Raw genomic sequence first — 24,547 nt, 5'->3', positions numbered from 1 at the left:
GACATTGGTGCTTTCATTGAGAGTTCCACTGTGCCATCACCATAAGGCTTGATGGCTCCTTCAATCATGGGCAACGATTCGATCCAGGGTGAGGTTTTCCTCCCCGGACAGATCTTCGTATTCGGCGGCTTCGTACTGCGGGCCAATTCGCTTGGCCATCTGGAGCAGATCGAAAGCTACGCCCCTGGCCATCAGGTCAGATATGGAAACTTCAACTACACTGCCGACATCCACGAAGATTTGATCTTCGGTGGATTCGAGCCCATGTCAGGTGCGCCGCGCAATCACAACGAGCATGATTTAACTCTGCCGTCGGACAGTGTTCGGGAGATCACACCTGCAACTACTCCGGCCCTCAATCCGGAGCAAATCGCGCCATCTGAGGACGGGTGGATAGACCCCGCCATGGAGGCCGCACTCTCAGTGGCAATAAAGTCGAATACTGACTTCACCTCCTACGAGAGCCGTGTTGCCGAACCATTGGATTCGTCCCCGGCCACGGGCTCCGAGCCGCCCGCGTCCGTGCCTATCAAATCCGATTGGGCGCCGATCATGGAGTTTACCTCCACGGATATCTTTCAACACTCGCCTTTTGGCGATGTGCTAAATTCATTAAGGTCTCTCTCCCTGTCAGGAGACCTTTGGCCGAACTATGTCCGGCTAGAACGGGATGTGGACGACGAAGAAATTCGCTCCCCACCCACCACCCACTTAGTAGCCACTGTCGACGATTTAACCGACATGCTCGATTTCGACTCCGAAGACATCGACGGTATGGACGACGATGCAGGAGACGATCAGGAACCACCGCTTACAGGGCGCTGGACAGCCACCTCATCACACAATATATATATATATGGTGGATACACCCAAAGAAAACAGTGACGAGGAACGGAAGGATGCAGCAAAAGATAGCTCCCTTGAGAAGCAACCAAAGTGTCGGCGTAGGCGCCGCTCCAAATCCCGCCTCGGCAAAAACAACGATAACAGCGCAAGAGACAATACAACCCCAGTCGACTCCAGAGGAAACGACGACCACATTGACCCAGCGATAGAGCAGGATGAACCATCAAACGGCGAACATAGTACGAACCCGCTGGCCGAACACAGCGACGCCCAGGATAAAGCTCATCAACATCCCTCCGGAGAGGAAAACAGTCCGGACGAGGATGCACACATCATCCAGGAAAGGCACTTGGAACAATAGAACCTCTGCAGAAGGCTTATTGCCACTGCCAGGAGTCTGAAGAAGCAGAAGCAAAGGCTTAAGGCCGCGCAGAATACGCTGAACAGTATATGGAACAAAGTGCTCGACAATGAAGAAAAGTATGGTGGTAGTTACCACACAAAGAGCTATCCAAAGCGCAAGTTGTTGCCGGAATTTGATGATGAGGCCTTAGAGCCCACACAGCCTAAAATAAAACGGCCGACCGGTCGGATCAACCACCTTGTGGCTGTGATAGAGCGGCTAACAAGGCCGCACATAAGTCAGCACACGCTTCACGTGAGGACTTGCATCAGAAGACCGGCGCGACCAGATCCATCTACAGATCAAGGAAACACGCTCCAGCACACAACCAAAACCGAACACTACAACCGTCAGAACGCCACGATACATTGAAATACAGGGGTGCTGCACACCCCCTATGCTTCACCGATGAGGTACTGGATCATGAATTTCCAGAGGGATTAAAACCCGTGAACATAGAGGCGTACGACGGAACGACAGACCCTGGGGTCTGGATCGAGGACTTCATCCTCCATATCCATATGGCTCGCGGAGACGATCTCCACGCCATCAAGTACTTTCCCCTCAAGCTGAAAGGACCAGCTCGGCACTGGCTGAAGAGCCTCCCCGAAAACTCAATTGGTAGTAGGGAGGAGCTTGAGGATGCTTTTCGGGCTAATTTTCAAGGGACCTATGTCCGACGTCCGGATGCAGACGATTTAAGTCATATAATTCAATAGCCCGGAGAGTCAGCCCTAAAGCTTTGGAACAGATTTCTCACTAAGAAGAACCAAATCGTCGACTGCCCGGACGCCGAAGCCTTAGCAGCTTTCAAACACAGCGTCCGAGACGAATGGCTCGCCAGACACCTCGGCCAAGAAAAATCGAGAACAATGGCAGCCTTGAAAAGCCTCATGACCCGCTTTTGCGCGGGCGAAGATAGTTGGCTAGCCTGTAGTAGCACCAGCGACCCAGGCACATCCGAAGTAAGGGATGGCAATGGAAAAGCACGACGCAGTAAAAGCAAGCGTCGAAATAAAGAAGACAACCCAGATAACACGGCGGTAAACGCCGGATTCAGGGGCTCTCGACCGGGTCAGCGGAAAAAGCCTTTCAAAGGCAGCAGAGATGGACCGTCCAGCCTAAACAAGATTCTAGACAAACTATGTCAGATACATGGCACCCCCGATAAACCTGCAAATCACACCCACAGAGAATGCTGGATCTTCAAGAAGGCCGGTAAGCTAAACGCCGAATACAAGGGGAGGGAGACACCAAGTGAAGACGAGGACAAGCCTCACCAGCAAAGCACTGGGGGACAGAAAAAATTCCCACCAGAGGTCAAAACAGTGAACATGATCCACGTGACGAAGAGGAGAAGCAAACATGCACTCCGAGACACACGCGCCGTAGAGCCCGTCACCCCTAAGTTCAACCTCTGGTTGGCCTGCCCGATCACTTTTGATCTCAGGGATCACCTGACAAGTATCTGGCATGGAGGATTCGCTGCCTTGGTTCTAGACCCAATTATCGACGGATACCATCTCACCCAAGTCCTCATGGACGGCGGCAGTAGCCTGAATCTGATTTATCAGGACACAGTCCGCAAAATGGGGATAGACCCGACAAAAATCAGCCACAGTAATACTACCTTCAAGGGAGTAATACCAGGCCCAGAGGCCCGCTGCACGGGCTCTCTAATACTAGAGGTTGTATTCGGTTCTCCCGACAACTTCCGAAGCGAAAAGTTAACCTTCGACATCGCTCCATTCCGAAGTGGCTATCAAGCACTACTTGGAAGAGCAGCTTTTGCTCGTTTTAATGCAGTACCGCATTACGCTTCTCTCAAGCTTAAGATGCCCGGTCCACGTGGCATCATTACAATTAGCCGGAATATTGAACGTTCCTTACGCGCGGAAGAATGTGCGACGGCTTTAACAGCCGAACACTAAACGGCCCCTCCAACCAGAATAAATGATCGGTCATCAAGACCGCGGACATGGCTAGACGAGTCCGGCGCATTACTAGCTATAACAGCTTAGATAAACCCGAGATTGGTTTGATGGTTATACCCCCATAGACGGTACCAGGGGCTTCCCGCGTGTAAACAGGGCTAGTTCGGCTCAACTTTACTTATCTTGAATTTTAATGGTTTATTGAGAATAACCAATTTTTTGCACGAAAACTTTCACCTAAGTTCTTCTCTTTTATAGACGATAATCGTGCTACACCCTTCCAGGATACGGCACAATGGAGACACAGGCGCAGATGTGCAGCAGGGACCCGCTCAAAGGTTTCTTTTTAGATTAAGACCCTGTGTAAACCTTTTTTACTGTCTCTTGTTGTTCACATCCTCCGGATACTAAATACAACCGAGAGCGATGCTGATGTTATTGGCATTTTGCCACGTCAGAACGATGCACGTACCTGGACACTCAGGGATCATCATCAAGGGCGTTATTCAGCCCGGCATATGTTGTAAAGACCGAATACCATAGGGAGTGTTCGGCGTCGCGAGTTTGGCCTTATATGCATCAGCTCCGAATCATGTCTTTGGTCAAATGTTGGGTTTGCCCGGCTCCCGTGTTTTGCTACCTTACATTCCGCTATATCGGCTAAGGTGGCACCGGGAGAACTACTGCGATTGTGCCCTGGTTCATCTGGATGAGCACCTCAGTAGAGAAAGCCGAAAACTGACTGTCATGATAAAGCGCGAGACTGGTCAACCACTCGATGACTTAGCGGAATCTTCAGGATTCCTCCGCATTAACGAAGGGCCGTTTCCCCGTCATGTATGTATGCGCCCCGTATTCGGATGAGCGCGGAGGTACCAGGGGCTATGTAGTAGTCCCACCGTCAAACTCCTATGGCTAAGTGAAAGTGTTAAAGCAATATAGTCCGATTGCCTCGTTCGCTGCGCTATCACCTCCTTAATGGACCAAGACGTTGGATCAAGTGTGAATACGCATTTTTTTTGAACACCCCCGCATTATATGCGTGGGGGCTGAAGCCGACGACTGCAAACTTTCAGGTTATATACATATATACATAAACGGCTGCACATGAGGCATCATAATACTTTCAGGCAAAAGTATAAACACAGCCTTTATAATTTAATAAACATTGTTCTTACAATAGGAATACATGTCACTAGAACATAATATTCTTCGAGCACTGAGCCTCTTAAACGAGCGCCTCCAAGGACTTCTTCAAAGTAGTGCTCGGCCGATACTCGGCTCGCGGCCGAACTCTGGGTTGCAATAGCGGTGGCCTCCATCTCTGCCCAGTATGTCTTGACACGGGCAAGAGCCATCCGCGCACCCTCTATGCACGCCGACCTCTTCATAGCGTCGACGCGCGGCACAGCACCAAGGAACTGTTGCACTAAACTAAAATAACTATTCGGCCTTGGCCCTTCTGGCCACAGATGATCCACAACAGACCTCATGGCAAGCCCGGACAACCTATGGAGCTCGGCCCACTTAGCCATCCGCTCATTCAACAGCAGCGGATGCACTGGAACATTGAACTGTGACCAGAACAACTTTTCCACTTCACGATCTTTTGATCTTTGAAATACTCGGTCGCATCAGCAGCACTCGCTGCCAAATCCACGTATACGTCTGCAGAACTCCATAGTTGATCAAGAGGGGCATACTTAGGATCTCCGAACTTAGTCCGCAACAAAAAGGGCTTCCCAGCCGCAATATCCCCGGCTTGATGCAGCTCCTCCTTCGCCGCTCTGATTTTAGAGTGGGTGTCCTTGGCCGCTACCATGGCCTTCTCCAGGTCCGTCATCTTCGTTCGATTTTCCTTTTCAAGAAGCTCGTAACGGTCGGTGGCATCCTTCAATTCAACTGCCATCTTGGCTATTTTTATCCTTGCTTTCGCAATGCGCAGCCTGTTCGGCTCTCAGCTCTTCGACCGCCTTTAGAGCGGCCGCATCACTCTTCCTGGCTTGTTCCTTGGCACGGGCAAGTTCCGCCCGAAGGGTCTCCACGGCGGCAGCCCCATCTGCAGTCACAACATATTAAAGATACTAGCATCATGCTCCTCTTACTATGTGTTGATCACCGGAGAAATCACATACCCTGTGCCTCGTTGAGCTGCTTGTTTACAAGCACGATGTCGGCATCCGCCGCATCAAGTTGCCGCATCAGTTCGGCAAATTCACCAGTCCAGCTAGCCACCGGACCCTCGGCCGCCTGCACGTAAAGGCAGCACGGTTATTACCTGGGACTATGATCCTCCAGTTGCCGTCTTGTTCGATAGCAACCAGAGTCTCAGGGGCTACTATCTGCATAGGGCACACCTAGCATGTGCGGTACCATCAAAATATATATTACTTTGCGTACCTCAAAGCCTCTCAGCAGGCTCATAAAAGCTTCATGCAACCCGCTTTCGGCGGATGAGATCCTCTCAACCACCGTACCCATTAGCGTACGATGCGCTTCTGAGATAGCTGCTCGCTCCAGAAGATTCATCAGTGCGTCTGGTCGCGCACCGGACGGTCCCGGACTCTTTTTGTTGCTCTCCTTAGGAACCGGATACTCCGGACTTCGGGTGGCCGAGGGGTTACCTTCTGGCCTTGGCGGATCAGGAGAAACCCTCCGTGACGACACCTCAGGGTTGTCCGCTTCATGAGGCGGGGAGGCATGGGGAGGCGTTTCGCTCTCCATCATCTCCGGAAGAAGATCCCCCGAAGACGAACTCTGTCGAGAAGGGCTACGATCCGGACTGCAAGACATATGTCTCGGTTATCATTCTCAGAGATGAAGCAGGATATATTTATCGAAAGTACTTTTGTTTACTCACATGTCGGTGGAGGGCTGGTCCCCTTGCGGGTACTGTACGGTAAGGATGCCCTCCGGGGTAGGACCCTCTGACAAAGGTTTCTTCCCTCGCTTGGAGACCATTACTTCCAAGTCCTCAGAGGCGGTCCTCTTCCTTCTCTGGGGAGAGGGAATTTTAGACTCTTCCCCCCGGTTATCCTCCTTCGCGGAGGCACTAATTCCCCCGGTTTGGATGAATAGTGAGTGACGCTCGCTTTCGGCTTCTTTGTTCCTCCCTTTATCTTCCCCTGATGGCGCTTGATAAGGCGCAAGCTCAAGCATCCTGGCTAGTACAGGATCCGGTGAGCCCTCGGGAAGGGGGGCCGGACACCTGATCATCTTCGCCTTTTTTATCCAGTCCTGGTCAAAAGGCGAGTTTTCAGGATGATGTTGTGATAAATTAAAAGACAACATGTTCGGCCACGGGACTACTTACTTGGGTATCTGGACGATTGCAGCTCAGACCCGCATCCTCGGTGGTGTCCGGAAACCTTATTTCTGGTCCGAAGAAAAATTTGTACATCTCTTCAAGCATCATGCCGAGGAAGTGCTGAATAACTCGCGGTCCTTCCGGGTTGAACTCCCACATACGGAGGGGTCGACGTTTGCAAGGTGGGACTCAACGAACTAGCATGACTTGCATTACCGTGACCAGGCTGACATCTCTCTTGAGGAGATCTCGGATGCGACTCTGCAATATCGGTACATCATTTACTGGCCCCCAGTCCAGCACCTTGTTGTTCCATGACGTCAGTTGTGGGGGGGCGAGCGAAAGGCAGGGGCGGCTACCCACTTGGTACCCCGGGGAGCTGTGATATAAAACCACTCCCGTTGCCATAAACTGGACACCTCCGGGAAGGAACCCTTTGGCCATGGAACATCGGCGCCTTTGCTTATTACGGCACCTCTGCACTCTGCATGTCGTCCCTCAATCATCTTCGGCTTCACATTGAAGGTCTTGAGCCATAAGCCAAAGTGTGGGGTAATGCGAAGGAAGGCTTCACACACGACGATGAACGACGAGATGTGAAGGATGGAATCCGGGGCCAGGTCATGGAAATCCAGCCTGTAATAGAACATGAGCCCCCTAACAAAGGGATCTACAACAAGGCCTAGCCCTCGGAGGAGGTGAGAGATGAATACGACGCTCTCGCCGGGTACGGGAGTGGGAATGACCTGCCCTCGAGCAGGTAGCCTGTGCGAGATTTCGGCGGTCAAATTCCTAGCCTCTCTTAGCTTCTTGATGTCTTCCTCTGTGATAGAGGAGGGCATCCACCGACCTTGAAGGTTGGATCCGGACATGGTTGAAGGTCCGAAGCGCCTGACCTGAGCCTTGGGTGTTGAAACTCGAGGCGGGGGAAGGATTCGATCGAGTACGAGAAGAAAAAGGACATGCCTTGGCCTCTTTATAAAGAGGGTGAATATCAAGCGTCCTCCTAGTGGCCGTTTGGGACTTGCCTAAAATCGAGGAGTCATACCAACGGGCACGATTGGGTTACCCACATCCGTATTGATGAGAATCTTGTAATAAGGGGGACACGATCTCTGCTTCGACAAGACGTGCCAATAAAATCGCCTTGCGAAACATGCAGTGGCAGGCTGATTGAGAAAAACGGTTCAAATAATGATCAGGCCGTGGTGTGATGTCACGTTATGAAAAGTCCTCAGCATATTAGATTTGTGGAAATGTTATTCTCTCTACGGTGGTATGTGGAACTTGTTTTGCATAGCCGGACACTATCCTTGTGTTCAAGATCTTCTATGGGGTATTCGGAGGAAGAACCCGCCTTGCAATGTCGAAGACAAATCTGCGCGCCGGACTCATCGTCATTGAAGCCTGGTTCAGGGGCTACTGAGGGAGTCCTGGATTAGGGGGTCCTCGGACAGCCGGACTATATCCTTTGGCCGGACTTTTGGACTATGAAGATACAAGATTGAAGACTTTGACCCGTGTCCGGATGGGACTCTCCTTGGCGTGGAAGGCAAGCATGGCAATACGAATATGTAGATCTCCTCCCTTGTAACCGACTCTGTGTAACCCTAGCCCCCTCCGCTGTCTATATAAACCGGTGGGTTTAGTCCGTAGGTCAACAACAATCATACCATAGGCTAGCTTCTAGGGTTTAGCCTCTACGATCTCGTGGTAGATCAACTCTTGTAATACTCATATCATCAAGATCAATCAAGCAGGAAGTAGGGTATTACCTCCATCGAGAGGGCACGAACCTGGGTAAACATCGTGTCCCCCGCCTCCTGTTACCATCCGCCTTAGACGCACAGTTCGGGACCCCCTACCCGAGATCCGCCGGTTTTGACACCGACAGGGTGCCTCAGGCACGATGAAATCCTCGCTGCCGGGGCTCTCTTCATCCTCGGAGACTGGACGATAACTATCGTCATCCGGGTCATTGGGCATGGCCTATTTATCAGGGTTAACTTGCCCGTTGTCTTGTTCCTCTTGTTCGGATGCTGCTCCAACAGGGTTTTCATTGTTTTCGGCGTCGCCCGGTGTACTATTTTCTCCGGTGCCAGTGTTGCTATCTTTTGAGCAACGAGGCTTAGAACGGCGTTTAGGGCGCCGGCGCTTGGACTGTGTCTCAGAAGGTTTATCCGCAACTGGATCGTCGCTCGCTTTTTTAGGTGTGTCCACCATGTACACATTGTACGAAGAGGTGGCCATCCAACGTCCAGTGAATGGCGGGTCTTGGCCTTGCTCCTTGTCGGCATCGTCGTCCATACCGTCGATGTCTTCGGAGCCATAATCAAGCACGTCGGTTAAGTCATCAACAGTGGCTATGAAGTGGGTGGTGGGTGGGAGGCAAAATTCCCCGTCATCCGCCTCTAGCTCGAACCGGACATAGTTCAGGTGTGAGTCCTTCTCTAAGGACAAATTCTTTAAAGAGTTTAGCACATCACCCAAAGGTGAGTGCTGAAAGACGTCTGCAGCGCTGAATTCGAAAATCGATAACCGATCCAGCTCGGTGTCCGCAGGCGTACATGGTCCGAAACTTGTAGCCGGAGGCGAGTCCGGAGTTCCGTTGACGCGAGTATTGCAGGGTGTCGAGTCTGTGTGCGGCTCCAACGCTGCGGACTCTGTGGCCTCGGATGGCACGATCTGCTCTGGCTCTAAGGCCGTTGCAGCAACAGGAACCATCTCCTAGATGTGACCCGGTGACAAATTTAAGTCATGTTCATCGGAGCGAGGGGAGCGATCGTCGGGGTCTCAAATCCGTCGAAGATCAAGTCTCCGCGGACGTCCGCGACGTAGTTCGAGCTTCCGAATCTGACCTGATGGCCAGGGGCGTAACTATCGATCTGCTCCAGATGGCCAAGCGAATTAGCCCGCAGTAAGAAGCCGCCGAATACAAAAATCTGTCCGGGGAGGAAGGTTTCTCCCTGGACAGCGTCACTATGGACGATTGAAGAGGCCATCGAACATTTCGTCGACGACACAGTGGAACTCTCAATGAAAGCACCAATGTCGGTGTCAAAACCGGCGGATCTCGGGTAGGGGGTCCCGAACTGTGCGTCTAAGGTCGATGGTTGCAGGAGACGGGGGACACGATGTTTACCCAGGTTCGGGCCATCTCTATGGAGGTAATACCCTACTTCCTGCTTGATTGATCTTGATGAATATGAGTGTTACAAGAGTTGATCTACCACGAGATCGTGATGGCTAAACCCTAGAAGTCTAACCTATATGACTATGGTATTGAGTCTATCCTTTCCGGACTACGCCCTCCGGTTTATATAGACACTGGAGGGATCTAGGGTTACACAGAGTCGGTTACATAAGAAGGAATCTTCATAGTTTGGTCGCCAAGCTTGCCTTCCATGCCAAGGAGAGTCCAATCCGGACACGGGTACAGTCTTCGGCCTTCATGTCTTCACAGCCCACCAGTCCGGCCCATGGGCAACAGGTCGGCCGCCCGAGGACCCCTTAGTCCAGGACTCCCTCAGCGACACACCGTCCCTCCCACCACCCCAGTCCGCAAATCCCCAATGGAGAGAATGGCGAGCGTGAGTTCCTACTCCATGAGTCACCGTTTGAGGGGCACCGATGGCCGACCTGGACTACCCGACGCCGCTTCCGCCGGAGATGCTTGACAACATCCTTGCCCAGCACCCCTTTGGGAAGTTGGATTGTGTTAAAAAAATGTTTGTGCAACTTATAATTTTTTTGTGACGATTAAAAAATGTTTCCGCATTTCAAAAAATAGATGTGTCTTTTATGTGCATACAATGTAAGAAAAAGTTTGTGCATTGCAAAAACATATGTTTCATACCAATCAAAAAATGTACATGACATTTTTGAAAAAAAATCACATATTCCAAATATGTACGACACATTTTTAGAAAATATTTATACAATTTTTAAAATGTTTATGTAGTACAAAAAATTGTTTCTTACCATTCAAGAAAAATTTACGTGACATTTTAAAGAAATATTCTCACGTTTTTCACAAGATGTTCATGACATTTTTCTAAAAAATGTTTATACTATGTAAAAAATGTTTGAGTGGTTTAACAAAAAAGTTTCGTGGCACTTAAAAAAACAATGTGTATTTGAAAAATGGTAACCTATGTCGAACAAATGTTCGAAGCATGAACGGAGCAGCAACTCTGGGCCAAAACTTAGAATCTGCGTAAGAAATATACACTCGAGTTTTTTTATAGTCAAATAGCATAAATATTGTGTCAACCATATATGGAAAATTTTAAGAATATCCAAGAACTTCAACATATTATGTGGTTTACAACCTTGTGTCCTAGCTAACAATGGCAAAATGTAACTTGGGAGCGGTCTTTCTGGGTTGCTTGATGCATAACTTATGTAGTTATCTACTAATCAACACGTGATTTGTGTCGCCACTCTACTTAGAGAGAGAAAAGGAGTGTAAATCGCGTGAAATCAAAAAAAAACGCACGAGCATAAATCGCATGAAATCAGGAAAGTAAGAGTGTAAACCGTATGAAAATATAAAACATATCTTGCGGCCAGGCTTATCTGGTTTCGTGCTACCTATAGCGTAGGGAGGAGCTAGGTTTGCACTAGGCGGTGTGGTTCACTACAATATCGTACACATGTGTGCAGGGACGTCACACCCCAGCCGCCACTAGGAGGGTGGGCCAGCTCCGCCCCAGGCTATGATCTAACCATAATCCAACAAAACAATCCTAAAAATTTATGGAATTTCTCGTAGCAGAATCCTTAACAGTATATGATGGCAAGGCCTTGCAGGAAGTATATAGGAGTACAATCTACATCAGTGGGCCGGTATATATGAAAAGCAACATGGCATGTGGATGCAAATTAAAGATGACTGGTAGATAGGCTCACACACAACATAGAACAATCTACGTATCACACGGATGTGAAGATTGCAACATAGACGCACACACAACATAGACCAATCTTGGTACGGACGGCAGAGCGCAGTTTCTTAGGACGATGACGAGCGATTTGCCTCCTTCTTGACCCACACGTTGTGCCCATACGGCAGATAGTGGCAGATTGGTCCGTCACCAGGCTTGGTGCCGAGGACCTTGAAGGAGAAATGCTCCGCGTCCCAGTGGGACGTGTCAGTGTGGCAAATAGCGGCGACAGTGACGGCAAGGCCACTATGGGCACCCTCCATCTCCACCATGTACGCCCTCGTTGCGGGTGTGTTATGGCACATGTAGACAGTGTAGGGATAGTTATGGTCGTGGCATGACACGAAGCTCGATCCGTCCACCGGGTGCACAGCTCGGACGGCGTACGGTTGCTTAGGTGCCCCTGAGCGGGGTAGGTCGGAGGCCATCGGCCGGACGTTGCGGGTGCCGAGCGCCGCCATGGTTCCCTCGACCAGGGCTTCCAGTGACGTAGCGCAGAATTTGGCCTCGCCTGCTTTTGGCGGCAGGTCACACATGTATAGCGTCTCCTCCATGTTGGCTGCCTGCACGGAGTTATTAGCGACGCCAAGCCGCGCGAGGGCGGTCGGCAGCGAGGACGCCGAGAATGGAATTGAGTCCGCCACATGACGCGGCAACAGCCCTAGCGGTGCACTGGCTGCCAAAGGGAAGTATAAGGTCATGGTCTTGCCTACTTGGACTGCCTCCTCATGGAAGAAGAGCCCTCGGGCCAGATACTCGTCGGCGCTGTGGTCACGGTCGTGAGATGGCCCGGGAGACGAGTGCTTCTTCGGTCCGGAGAGAGAGCGGAGCCCCCACATTAACCATGTCAGGGAGTACGCTTCAGCAACCGTTTCATCCTTTGATGATGGCCTGGGAGACGAGTGCTTGGTCGGCCCAGAGCGCGAGCGAAGCCCCCACATTAACCATGTCAGGGAGTACGCTTCAGCAACCGTATCATCCTTTGGTTTCTTCACAGAGCTGGTCTCTGCACCGTAAAGTATGTAGACCAGCCGTGAGCATTAGCCATATGTAATCATGATTTTTCCTACGACCTTCTTTCGTATTATAATAATCATAATTATGAGATATTAATAATTAATAAAGCGAGTAATGGACTGACCAGGATGGAGGAGCTTGAGGATGGGGTCCGGGAGCGGAGAATCGGGCAGGACGGTGCGCCAGTACACTTCAGCCTCCGTCGGGACTGCATTGCTACACTGTCCAACCTGGACGTAACACGACAGATTAAAATTGGTGGCTTTATCTATATACCTATACCTAATACTAAAGATCAAAATTCTATCCATTGTTTTTCGTCCACCTCGTCGTCCGAACAACTCCTAGGGTGCATTTTTTCTCTAGATAGATTTATGATGTATACATATGAGACAACGTGGTGTATGTAGACGGAGCATATGATCATATTGGACCATCTAGGATAGTATATATAAAAAGTATGCAAGTATATATACAATATATGATTATACTTATTTTATACACAATTATAATAGTATTATAATAATGTATTACAAAATATGGGCTCTTCTGAAAAAAAAATCAGATACTAAGATTTGAAGTATATTAAAATGAGTATACAAACATAATCAAAACTGATAAATGATTATACACACAATCCACAATATGGTTTATTAAAGATGGGATTAGCTACTCCCGAGAATAGGAAAAATGCACCCTAACATATATATACAATATCAATAAATGTATTGTCAAAACATATACTCTTTATAGTTCATGCCACAGACAGTTATTTATGGATATTTCTATAAACTTAACCAAAGCTTTATAAGGAAGTTAGATTTAGCACGAAACTGTAAAGACATAATTATTTTGGAATGTCACGAGTAAACGATTACCGCAAGCAGAACGAAGGTGGCGATTATAGCAGAGTGGAGGCGTCGCGCCATGGAAAGCAACTGAGATATTCTGATGAATCAGTCAAGCCCCAGATGTTCCGACTAAGCCGGCCAGGGTATGCTGATACTTATAGTAGAACTTTAGAAGGTGTCAAGCTGGTACCGCATGTGATAGTCTAATTACCTATCATGTTCTCTCCTAGAAGATGTAATATACAAAGGCTGCCAATAAGGGAATCATATATTAATGAATGGCTCCTAATCTTAATGACTTATGGATGCTAAGGACTCCTTAATAAATGGCTGCTAAGCCAATCTTAATGGTGCATGGCTGCTAAGCCAATCTTAATATAGAATGGCTTGCAGGGGCGCCACATCTTCCGGGAAACTGTGGCCATCGTAGATAGGCAATGTAGGAAGCACTTCCTTGAGCTCTACTCTAGCAAGGCAAAGTAACTACCAAAATAGTGGAGTTCACCTAGTGTTTCTAATGTTTTTAAGTAGTAATAAAACACTACCTCTGGTCATACCACTAGGAGGCATTTGGTAGACAAATTTTATACTAAATTTTGAATACTAAAGTATTAGGAGAACCCCACACCACTACAAGAAATGGGAAATTCTGGTTGTGACAAACTCTGAAACCAAACACACCCAACAATAAGCAGAAAGCTGGCCCGCGCTTTCAAGCTGGATACAACCACGACGATCTGACTCAGTGTGTGTGCACGGCTGACTTTGGAAAATGCATAGGATGTGTTGAGTCACGTGCCACATGGCATTGCCTTCCACATGAAGAATCCAAGGAAACTCCATGTAATAAATGATGTCAACTGCCTAAAATAATGACAAATTGCTGCTAAGCCAAATCTTAGTGGTGCATGGCTGCTAAGGCAATATTAATATAGAATGGCTTGCAAGGGCACCGCACCTTTTGGGAAACTGTGGCCATCTTAGATAGGTACTGCAGGAAGCAGTGTGTTGAGCTCTACTCTAGCAAGGCCAAGTAACTACCAAAATAGTGGAGTTGACCTAGTGTTTTTTAAAGTTTTTAAGTAGTAATAAAACACTACCTCTAGTCATAGCACTAGGAGGCATTTGGTAGAGAAATTTATACTAAATTTTGAATACTAAAGTATTAGGAGAACCCCACATCACTACAAGAAATGGGAAATTCTAGTTGTGACAAACTCTGAAGCCAAATACACCCAACAATAAGCAAAAAGCCAGCCTGCGCTTTTAACCTGGACACAGCCACGACGATCCGACTCAGTGTGTGTGCACGGTTGACTTTGGGAAATGCATAGGATATGTTGAGTCACGTGCAACATGGCCTTGCCTTCCACACGAAGAATCAGGAAACTCCATGTAGTAAATGATATCGACTACCTAAAATAATGATGAATGGCTGCTAAGGACTTCTTAATGAATGGCTGCTAAGCCAATCTTAGTGGTGCATGGCTGCTAAGGCAATATTAATATAGAATGGCTTGCAGGGGCACCGCACCTTTTGGGAAACTGTGGCCATCTTAGATAGGTACTGCAGGAAGCACTGTGTTGAGCTCTACTCTAGCAAGGCCAAGTAACTACCAAAATAGTGGAGTTCACCTAATGTTTTTTAAAGTTTTTAAGTAGTAATAAAACACTACCTCTTGTCATAGCACTAGGAGGCATTTGGTAGAGAAAATTATACTAAATTTTGAATACTAAAGTATTAGGAGAACCCCACATCACTACAAGAAATGGGAAATTCTAGTTGTGACAAACTCTGAAGCCAAATACACCCAACAATAAGCAAAAAGCCAGCCTGCGCTTTTAACCTGGACACAGCCACGACGATCTGACTCAGTGTGTGTGCACGGTTGACTTTGGGAAATGCATAGGATATGTTGAGTCACGTGCAACATGGCCTTGCCTTCCACACGAAGAATCGGGAAACTCCATGTAGTAAATGATATCGACTGCCTAAAATAATGATGAACGGCTGCTAAGGACTTCTTAATGAATGGCTGCTAAGCCAATCTTAGTGGTGCATGGCTGCTAAGGCAATATTAATATAGAATGGCTTGCAGGGGCACCGCACCTTTTGGGAAACTGTGGCCATCTTAGATAGGTACTGCAGGAAGCAGTGTGTTGAGCTCTACTCTAGCAAGGCCAAGTAACTACCAAAATAGTGGAGTTGACCTAGTGTTTTTTAAAGTTTTTAAGTAGTAATAAAACACTACCTCTAGTCATAGCACTAGGAGGCATTTGGTAGAGAAATTTATACTAAATTTTGAATACTAAAGTATTAGGAGAACCCCACATCACTACAAGAAATGGGAAATTCTAGTTGTGACAAACTCTGAAGCCAAATACACCCAACAATAAGCAAAAAGCCAGCCTGCGCTTTTAACCTGGACACAGCCACGACGATCCGACTCAGTGTGTGTGCACGGTTGACTTTGGGAAATGCATAGGATATGTTGAGTCACGTGCAACATGGCCTTGCCTTCCACACGAAGAATCAGGAAACTCCATGTAGTAAATGATATCGACTGCCTAAAATAATGATGAATGGCTGCTAAGGACTTCTTAATGAATGGCTGCTAAGCCAATCTTAGTGGTGCATGGCTGCTAAGGCAATATTAATATAGAATGGCTTGCAGGGGCACCGCACCTTTTGGGAAACTGTGGCCATCTTAGATAGGTACTGCAGGAAGCAGTGTGTTGAGCTCTACTCTAGCAAGGCCAAGTAACTACCAAAATAGTGGAGTTGACCTAGTGTTTTTTAAAGTTTTTAAGTAGTAATAAAACACTACCTCTAGTCATAGCACTAGGAGGCATTTGGTAGAGAAATTTATACTAAATTTTGAATACTAAAGTATTAGGAGAACCCCACATCACTACAAGAAATGGGAAATTCTAGTTGTGACAAACTCTGAAGCCAAATACACCCAACAATAAGCAAGAAGCCAGCCTGCGCTTTTAACCTGGACACAGCCACGACGATCCGACTCAGTGTGTGTGCACGGTTGACTTTGGAAAATGCATAGGATATGTTGAGTCACGTGCAACATGGCCTTTCCTTCCACACGAAGAATAAGGAAACTCCATGTAGTAAATGATATCGACTGCCTAAAATAATGATGAATGGCTGCTAAGGACTTCTTAATGAATGGATCCTAAGCCAATATTAATGGCGCATGGCTGCTAAGGCAATCCTAATATAGATTGGCTTGCAGGGGCGCTGACGGAGCAGATTTCCGTCAGATCCCTCGGCAGGGTTCATGACAAGACTAGAAGTACCGGAACGGACTCTGCACGCACAATTTACCTAGGTTTGGGCCTCCGAAGAGTGATACCCTACATCATGCTTCGTCTTGGTATTCATAGTGAAGGGATACCTCGTGCGGAGAATTACCATGGTGTTTGAGATGTCTACCGAGAGTTGAGTTTTCTAGATTAGATCACTAACTAAGCCCTAGGCCTCCCTTTATATAGGCATGAGAAGTCTAGAGTTTCCCTCCTGGGGAGATCGAATCTATTTGGCCACCGCCCTGCACCTTGGGGAACATGCTCGTCGCCTTTTGCCTCCTTAGGGTTCCTTGACTCCCGTGGGCTTTGGCAGGCCCATGATGAGGTTGAGGTTGGGCCCCCTCGCATTAGGCACCCTGGGATTGGGACTCCGTCAGTAGCCCCCGAGCGAGGGTGTTCGGGCTCGAGGTCTCCGTTGGGCTCTTCTCTTCATGCGTCCGGCCTCTTGAGTCATCATAGGGGGGGTTCTTCTCCTCCCGCTTGCCAGTGAAGTTGTCGATTCTTCCGGGTCACAAGACCTTTAAGCTTCATGGGCCGGCCCAATCAGTCGCACTGGTACCGTCTTGATAAAGTCTAGCTTGCCTCTGTTTATTAAAAAAATAGGGGAGCTATATCGCGAGCTATTGATCTACAACATAGATATGCAAAAACTTTTAAGACTAAGTTCATGATAAATTTACGTTCAATTAATCAAATTAATAATAGACATCCCTCAAGTCATCTAAGTGATATGTTATCCAAATCAACTAACCCATGTCCGATCATTACGTGAGATGGGGTAGTCATCAATGGTGAACATCTCTATGTTGATCATATCTACTATATGGCTCACGTTCGACCTTTCGGTCTCCAGTGTTCCGAGACCATGTCTATACATGCTAGGCTCGTCAAGTTTAACCCAAGTATTTTTCATGTGCAAAACTATCTTACACCTGTTGTATGTGAACTGTAGCAACGGTGCATACTCAGGGAGAACACTTTTATCTTGAAATTAAGTGAAGGGTGTTGGGGATCGTAGCAGAAATTTAAAATTTTCTACGCATCACCAAGATCAATCTATGGAGTCATCTAGCAACGAGGGAGAGGAGTGCATCTACATACCCTTGTAGATCACGAGCGGAAGCGTTCAAGTGAACGGGGTTGATGGAGTCGTACTCGTCGTGATCCAAATCACCGATGACCGAGCGTCGAACGGACGGCACCTCCGCGTTCAACACACGTACGGTTGGGGAAGACGTCTCCTCCTTCTTGATCCAGCAAGGGGGAAGGAGAGGTTGATGGAGATCCAGCAGCACGACGGCGTGGTGGTGGAAGTAGCGGGGATCTCGGCAGGGCTTCGCCAAGCACAGCGAGAGGGAGAGGTGTCACGGGAGGGAGAGGGAGGCGCCAGGGGCTGTGGTGCCGCTGCCCTCCCTCTCCCCCACTATATATAGGGCCCCTGGGGGGCGCCGGCCCTGGGAGATGCAATCTCCAAGGGGGGCGGCGGCCAAGGGGTGGCTTCCCCCCAAGCCAAGTGGGGGCGCCCCCACCCCTAGGGTTTCTAACCCTAGGCGCAGGGGGAGGCCCAAGGGGGGCGCACCAGCCCACCAGGGGCTGGTTCCCCTCCCACTTCAGCCCATGGGGCCCTCCGGGATAGGTGGCCCCACCCGGTGGACCCCCGGGACCCTTCCGGTGGTCCCGGTACAATACCGGTAACCCCCGAAACTTTCCCGGTGGCCGAAACTGGACTTCCTATATATAATTCTTCACCTCCGGACCATTCCGAAACTCCTCGTGACGTCCGAGATCTCATCCGGGACTCCAAACAACTTTTGGGTTACCGCATACTAATATCTCTACAACCCTAGCGTCACCGAACCTTAAGTGTGTAGACCCTACGGGTTCGGGAGACATGCAGACATGACCGAGACGACTCTCCGGTCAATAACCAACAGCGGGATCTGGATACCCATGTTGGCTCCCACATGTTCCTCAATGATCTCATCGGATGAACCACGATGTCGAGGATTCAATCAATGCCGTATACAATTCCCTTTGTCAATCGGTACGTTACTTGCCCGAGATTCGATCGTCGGTATCCCAATACCTCGTTCAATCTCGTTACTGGCAAGTCACTTTACTCGTACCGTAATGCATGATCCCGTGACCAAACACTTGGTCACATTGAGCTCATTATGATGATGCATTACCGAGTGGGCCCAGAGATACCTCTCCGTCATACGGAGTGACAAATCCCAGTCTCGATCCATGTCAACCCAACAGACACTTTCAGAGATACCTATAGTGTACCTTTATAGTCACCCAGTTACGTTGTGACGTTTGGTACACCCAAAGCACTCCTACGGCATCCGGGAGTTACACGATCTCATGGTCTAAGGAAATGATACTTGACATTGGAAAAGCTCTAGCAAACGAACTACACGATCTTTGTGCTATGCTTAGGATTGTGTCCTGTCCATCACATCATTCTCCTAATGATGTGATCCCGTTATCATTGACATCCAATGTCCATAGTCAGGAAACCATGACTATCTGTTGATCAACGAGCTAGTCAACTAGAGGCTTACTAGGGACACGTTGTGGTCTATGTATTCACACATGTATTATGATTTCCGGATAACACAATTATAGCATGAACAATAGACAATTATCATGAACAAGGAAATATAATAATAACCATTTTATTATTGCCTTTAGGGCATATTTCCAACAGTCTCCCACTTGCACTAGAGTCAATAATCTAGTTACATTGTGATGAATCGAACACCCATAGAGTTCTGGTGTTGATCATGTTTTGCTCTAGGGAGAGGTTTAGTCAACGGATCTGCTACATTCAGGTCCGTATGTACTTTACAAATATCTATGTCTCCATTTTGAACACTTTCACGAATGGAGTTGAAGCGACGCTTGATATGCCTGGTCTTCATGTGAAACCTGGGCTCCTTGGCAAGGGCAATAGCTCCAGTGTTGTCACAGAAGAGAGTCATCGGGCCCGACGCATTGGGAATCACCCCTAGGTCGGTAATGAACTCCTTCATCCAGATTGCTTCTTGCTCTGCCTCTGAGGCCGCCATGTACTCCGCTTCACATGTAGATCCTGCCACGACGCTTTGCTTGCAACTGCACCAGCTTACTGCCCCTCCATTCAAAATATACACGTATCCGGTTTGTGACTTAGAGTCATCCAGATCTATGTCGAAGCTAGCATCAACGTAACCCTTTACGACGAGCTCTTCGTCACCTCCATAGACGAGAAACATATCCTTAGTCCTCTTCAGGTACTTCAGGATATTCTTGACCGCTGTCCAGTGTTCCATGCCGGGATTACTTTGGTACCTTCCTACCAAACTTACGGCAAGGTTTACATCAGGTCTGGTACACAGCATGGCATACATAATAGACCCTATGGCCGAGGCATAGGGGATGACACTCATCTTTTCTCTATCTTCTGTTGTGGTCGGGCATTGAGCCGTGCTGAATTGCACACCTTGCAATACAGGCAAGAACCCCTTCTTGGACTGATCCATATTGAACTTCTTCAATATCTTGTCAAGGTACGTACTCTGTGAAAGACCAATGAGGCGTCTTGATCTATCTCTATAGATCTTGATGCCTAATATATAAGCAGCTTCTCCAAGGTCCTTCATTGAAAAACACTTATTCAAATAGGCCTTTATACTTTCCAAGAATTCTATATCATTTCCCATCAATAGTATGTCATCCACATATAATAAGAGAAATGCTACAGATCTCCCACTCACTTTCTTGTAAACACAGGCTTCTCCATAAGTCTGTGTAAACCCAAACGCTTTGATCATCTCATCAAATCGAATGTTCCAACTCCGAGATGCTTGCACCAGCCCATAGATGGAGCGCTGGAGCTTGCATACCTTGTTAGCATTCTTAGGATCGACAAAACCTTCCGGCTGCATCATATACAATTCTTCCTTAAGAAAGCCGTTAAGGAATGCCGTTCTGACGTCCATTTGCCATATCTCATAATCATAGAATGCGGCAATTGCTAACGTGATTCGGACGGACTTCAGCTTCGCTACGGGTGAGAAAGTCTCATCGTAGTCAACCCCTTGAACTTGTCGATAACCCTTAGAGACAAGTCGAGCCTTATAGATGGTCACATTACCATCGGCGTCTGTCTTCTTCTTAAAGATCCATTTATTTTCTATGGCTCGCCGATCATCGGGCAAGTCAGTCAAAGTCCATACTTCATTTTCATACAAGGATCCTATCTCGGATTGCATGGCTTCAAGCCATTTGTTGGAATCCGGGCCCGCCATCGCTTCTTCATAGTTCGAAGGTTCACCGTTGTCTAACAACATGATTTCCATGACAGGGGCCGTACCACTCTGGTGCGGAACGTGTCCTTGTGGACCTACGAAGTTCAGCAGTAACTTGATCTGAAGCTTCATGATCATCATCATTAACTTCCTCCCCAGTCGGTGCAGGCACCACAGGAACATCTTCCCGCGCTGCGCTACTTCCCGGTTCGGAAGGGGTGACTATCACCTCATCAAGTTCCACTTTCCTCCCACTCACTTCTTTCGAGAGAAACTCTTTCTCCAGAAAGGACCCGTTCTTGGCAACAAAGATCTTGCCTTCGGATCTGAGGTAGAAGGTATACCCAATGGTTTCCTTAGGGTATCCTATGAAGACGCATTTTTCCGACTTGGGTTCGAGCTTTTCAGGTTGAAGTTTCTTGACATAAGCATCGCATCCCCAAACTTTTAGAAACGACAGCTTAGGTTTCTTCCCAAACCATAATTCATACGGTGTCGTCTCAACGGATTTCGACGGAGCCCTATTTAAAGTGAATGCAGCAGTCTCTAAAGCATAGCCCCAAAATGAGAGTGGTAGATCGGTAAGAGACATCATAGATCGCACCATATCCAATAGAGTGCGATTACGACGTTCGGACACACCATTTCGCTAAGGTGTTCCAGGCGGCATGAGTTGTGAAACAATTCCACATTTCCTTAAGTGTGTGCCAAATTCGTGACTCAAATATTCCCCTCCACAATCTAATCGTAGGAACTTTATTTTCTTGTCACGTTGATTCTCAACCTCACTCTGAAATTCCTTGAACTTTTCAAAGGTCTCAGACTTGTGTTTCATTAGGTAGACATACCCATATCTACTCAAGTCATCAGTGAGAGTGAGAACATAACGATAGCCTCCGCGAGCCTCAACACTCATTGGACCGCACACATCAGCATGTATGATTTTTAATAAGTTGGTTGCTCGCTCCATTGTTTCGGAGAACGGAGTCTTGGTCATTTTTCCCATGAGGCATGGTTCGCATGTGTCAAATGATTCACAATCGAGAGACTCTAAAAGTCCATCAGCATGGAGCTTCTTCATGCGCTTGACACCAATGTGACCAAGGCGGCAGTGCCACAAGTATGTGGGACTATCGTTATCAACTTTACATCTTTTGGTATTCACACTATGAATATGTGTAACATCACGTTCGAGATTCATTAAGAATAAACCATTAACCAGCGGGGCATGACCATAAAACATATCTCTCATATAAATAGAACAACCATTATTCTCGGATTTAAATGAGTAGCCATCTCGAATTAAACGAGATCCTGATACAATGTTCATGCTCAAAGCTGGCACTAAATAACAATTATTGAGGTTTAAAACTAATCCCGTAGGTAAATGTAGAGGTAGCGTGCCGACGGCGATCACATCGACCTTGGAACCATTCCTGACGCGCATCGTCACCTCTTCCTTCGCCAGTCTCCGCTTATTCCGCAGCTCCTGTTTTAAGTTACAAATATGAGCAACATCAAATACCCAGGAGCTACTACGAGTACTGGTAAGGTACACATCAATTACATGTATATCACATATACCTTTGGTGTTGCCGGCCTTCTTGTCCGCTAAGTATTTGGGGCAATTCCGCTTCCAGTGACCACTTCCCTTGCAATAAAAGCACTCAGTTTCAGGCTTGGGTCCATTCTTTGGCTTCTTCCCGGCAACTGGCTTACCGGGCGCGGCAACTCCCTTGCCGTCCTTCTTGAAGTTCTTCTTACCCTTGCCTTTCTTGAACTTAGTGGTTTTATTCACCATCAACACTTGATGTTCCTTTTTGATCTCTACCTCCGCTGATTTCAGCATTGAATATACCTCAGGAATGGTCTTTTCCATCCCCTGCATATTGAAGTTCATCACAAAGCTCTTGTAGCTCGGTGGAAGCGACTGAAGGATTCTGTCAATGACCGCGTCATCCGGGAGATTAACTCCCAGCTGAGTCAAGCGGTTGTGCAACCCAGACATTTTGAGTATGTGCTCACTGACAGAACTGTTTTCCTCCATCTTACAACTGAAGAACTTGTCGGAGACTTCATATCTCTCGACCCGGGCATGAGCTTGGAAAACCATTTTCAGCTCTTCGAACATCTCATATGCTCCGTGTTGCTCAAAACGCTTTTGGAGCCCCGGTTCTAAGCTGTAAAGCATGCCGCACTGAACGAGGGAGTAATCATCAGCACGTGACTGCCAAGCGTTCATAACGTCTTGGTTCTCTGGGATGGGTGCTTCACCTAGCGGTGCTTCTACGACATAATCTTTCTTGGCAGCTATGAGGATGATCCTCACATTCCGGACCCAGTCCGTATAGTTGCTGCCATCATCTTTCAGCTTGGTTTTCTCTAGGAACGCGTTGAAGTTGAGGGCAACGTGGGCCATTTGATCTACAAGACATATTGTAAAGATTTTAGACTAAGTTCATGATAATTAAGTTCATCTAATCAAATTATTCAATGAACTCCCACTCAGATAGACATCCCTCTAGTCATCTAAGTGAAACATGATCCGAGTCAACTAGGCCGTGTCCGATCATCACGTGAGACGGACTAGTCAACATCGGTGAACATCTTCATGTTGATCGTATCTTCTATACGACTCATGCTCGACCTTTCGGTCTTCCGTGTTCCGAGGCCATGTCTGTACATGCTAGGCTCGTCAAGTCAACCTAAGTGTATTGTGTGTGTAAATCTGGCTTACACCCGTTGTATTCGAACATTAGAATCTATCACACCCGATCATCACGTGGTGCTTCGAAACAACGAACCTTCGCAACGGTGCACAGTTAGGGGGAACACTTTCTTGAAATTATTGCGAGGAATCATCTTATTTAAGCTACCGTCGTTCTAAGCAAATAAGATGTAAAACATGATAAACATCACATGCAATCAAATAGTGACATGATATGGCCAATATCATTTTGCTCCTTTGATCTCCATCTTCGGGGCGCCATGATCATCTTCGTCACCGGCATGACACCATGATCTCCATCATCGTGTCTTCATGAAGTTGTCACGCCAACGATTACTTCTACTTCTATGGCTAACGTGTTTAGCAATAAAGTAAAGTAATTTACATGGCGTTATTCAATGACTCGCAGGTCATACAAAAAATAAAGACAACTCCTATGGCTCCTGCCGGTTGTCATACTCATTGACATGCAAGTCGTGATTCCTATTACAAGAACATGATCAATCTCATACATCACATATATCTCATTCATCACATCCTTTTGGCCATATCACATCACAAGGCATATGCTGCAAAAACAAGTTAGACGTCCTCTAATTGTTGTTGCATGTTTTTACGTGGCTTCTATAGGTTTCTAGCAAGAACGTTTCTTACCTACGTAAAACCACAACGTGATATGCCAATTTCTATTTACCCTTCATAAGGACCCTTTTCATCGAATCCGTTCCGACTAAAGTGGGAGAGACAGACACCCACTAGCCACCTTATGCAACTAGTGCATGTCAGTCGGTGGAACCTGTCTCACGTAAGCGACGTGTAAGGTCGGTCCGGGCCGCTTCATCCCACAATGCCGCCGAAACAAGATAAGACTAGTAGTGGCAAGAAAAATTGACAAC

At 47.6% G+C, this 24,547-nt stretch overlaps 1 protein-coding gene across 1 annotated transcript; it reads right to left on the bottom strand.

Moving 5' to 3' along the window:
- Nucleotides 1-11,284: 11,284 nt before the first annotated feature.
- Nucleotides 11,285-13,552, bottom strand: LOC109768340 (protein RAFTIN 1B). The gene is made up of 3 exons (XM_020327069.4): nucleotides 13,332-13,552; nucleotides 12,578-12,683; nucleotides 11,285-12,442 (listed from the first exon to the last, which is right to left on the bottom strand). Exons 1-3 carry the CDS (start codon nucleotides 13,380-13,382, stop codon nucleotides 11,505-11,507), a joined length of 1,095 nt encoding a protein of 364 aa, XP_020182658.1. The 5' UTR covers nucleotides 13,383-13,552; the 3' UTR covers nucleotides 11,285-11,504.
- Nucleotides 13,553-24,547: the final 10,995 nt, after the last annotated feature.

Source organism: Aegilops tauschii, chromosome 4, assembly GCF_002575655.3.
Source record: "Aegilops tauschii subsp. strangulata cultivar AL8/78 chromosome 4, Aet v6.0, whole genome shotgun sequence".
NCBI classification, from domain to species: Eukaryota; Viridiplantae; Streptophyta; class Magnoliopsida; order Poales; family Poaceae; genus Aegilops; species Aegilops tauschii.
Note: the sequence above shows the minus strand (reverse complement) of the source record. Positions and strands in the feature narration are given on the sequence as shown.

Bases quoted from the DNA above. Each gene is read 5' to 3' on its own strand.
- LOC109768340 (XM_020327069.4), bottom strand. From the start codon at position 13,382: ATGGCGCGACGCCTCCACTCTGCTATAATCGCCACCTTCGTTCTGCTT. The intron at 12,684-13,331 runs GTAATCGTTTAC...TGTTACGTCCAG, and splicing joins CCACCTTCGTTCTGCTTGCG to GTTGGACAGTGTAGCAATGC. The intron at 12,443-12,577 runs GTCAGTCCATTA...TTTACGGTGCAG, and splicing joins CCTCAAGCTCCTCCATCCTG to AGACCAGCTCTGTGAAGAAA.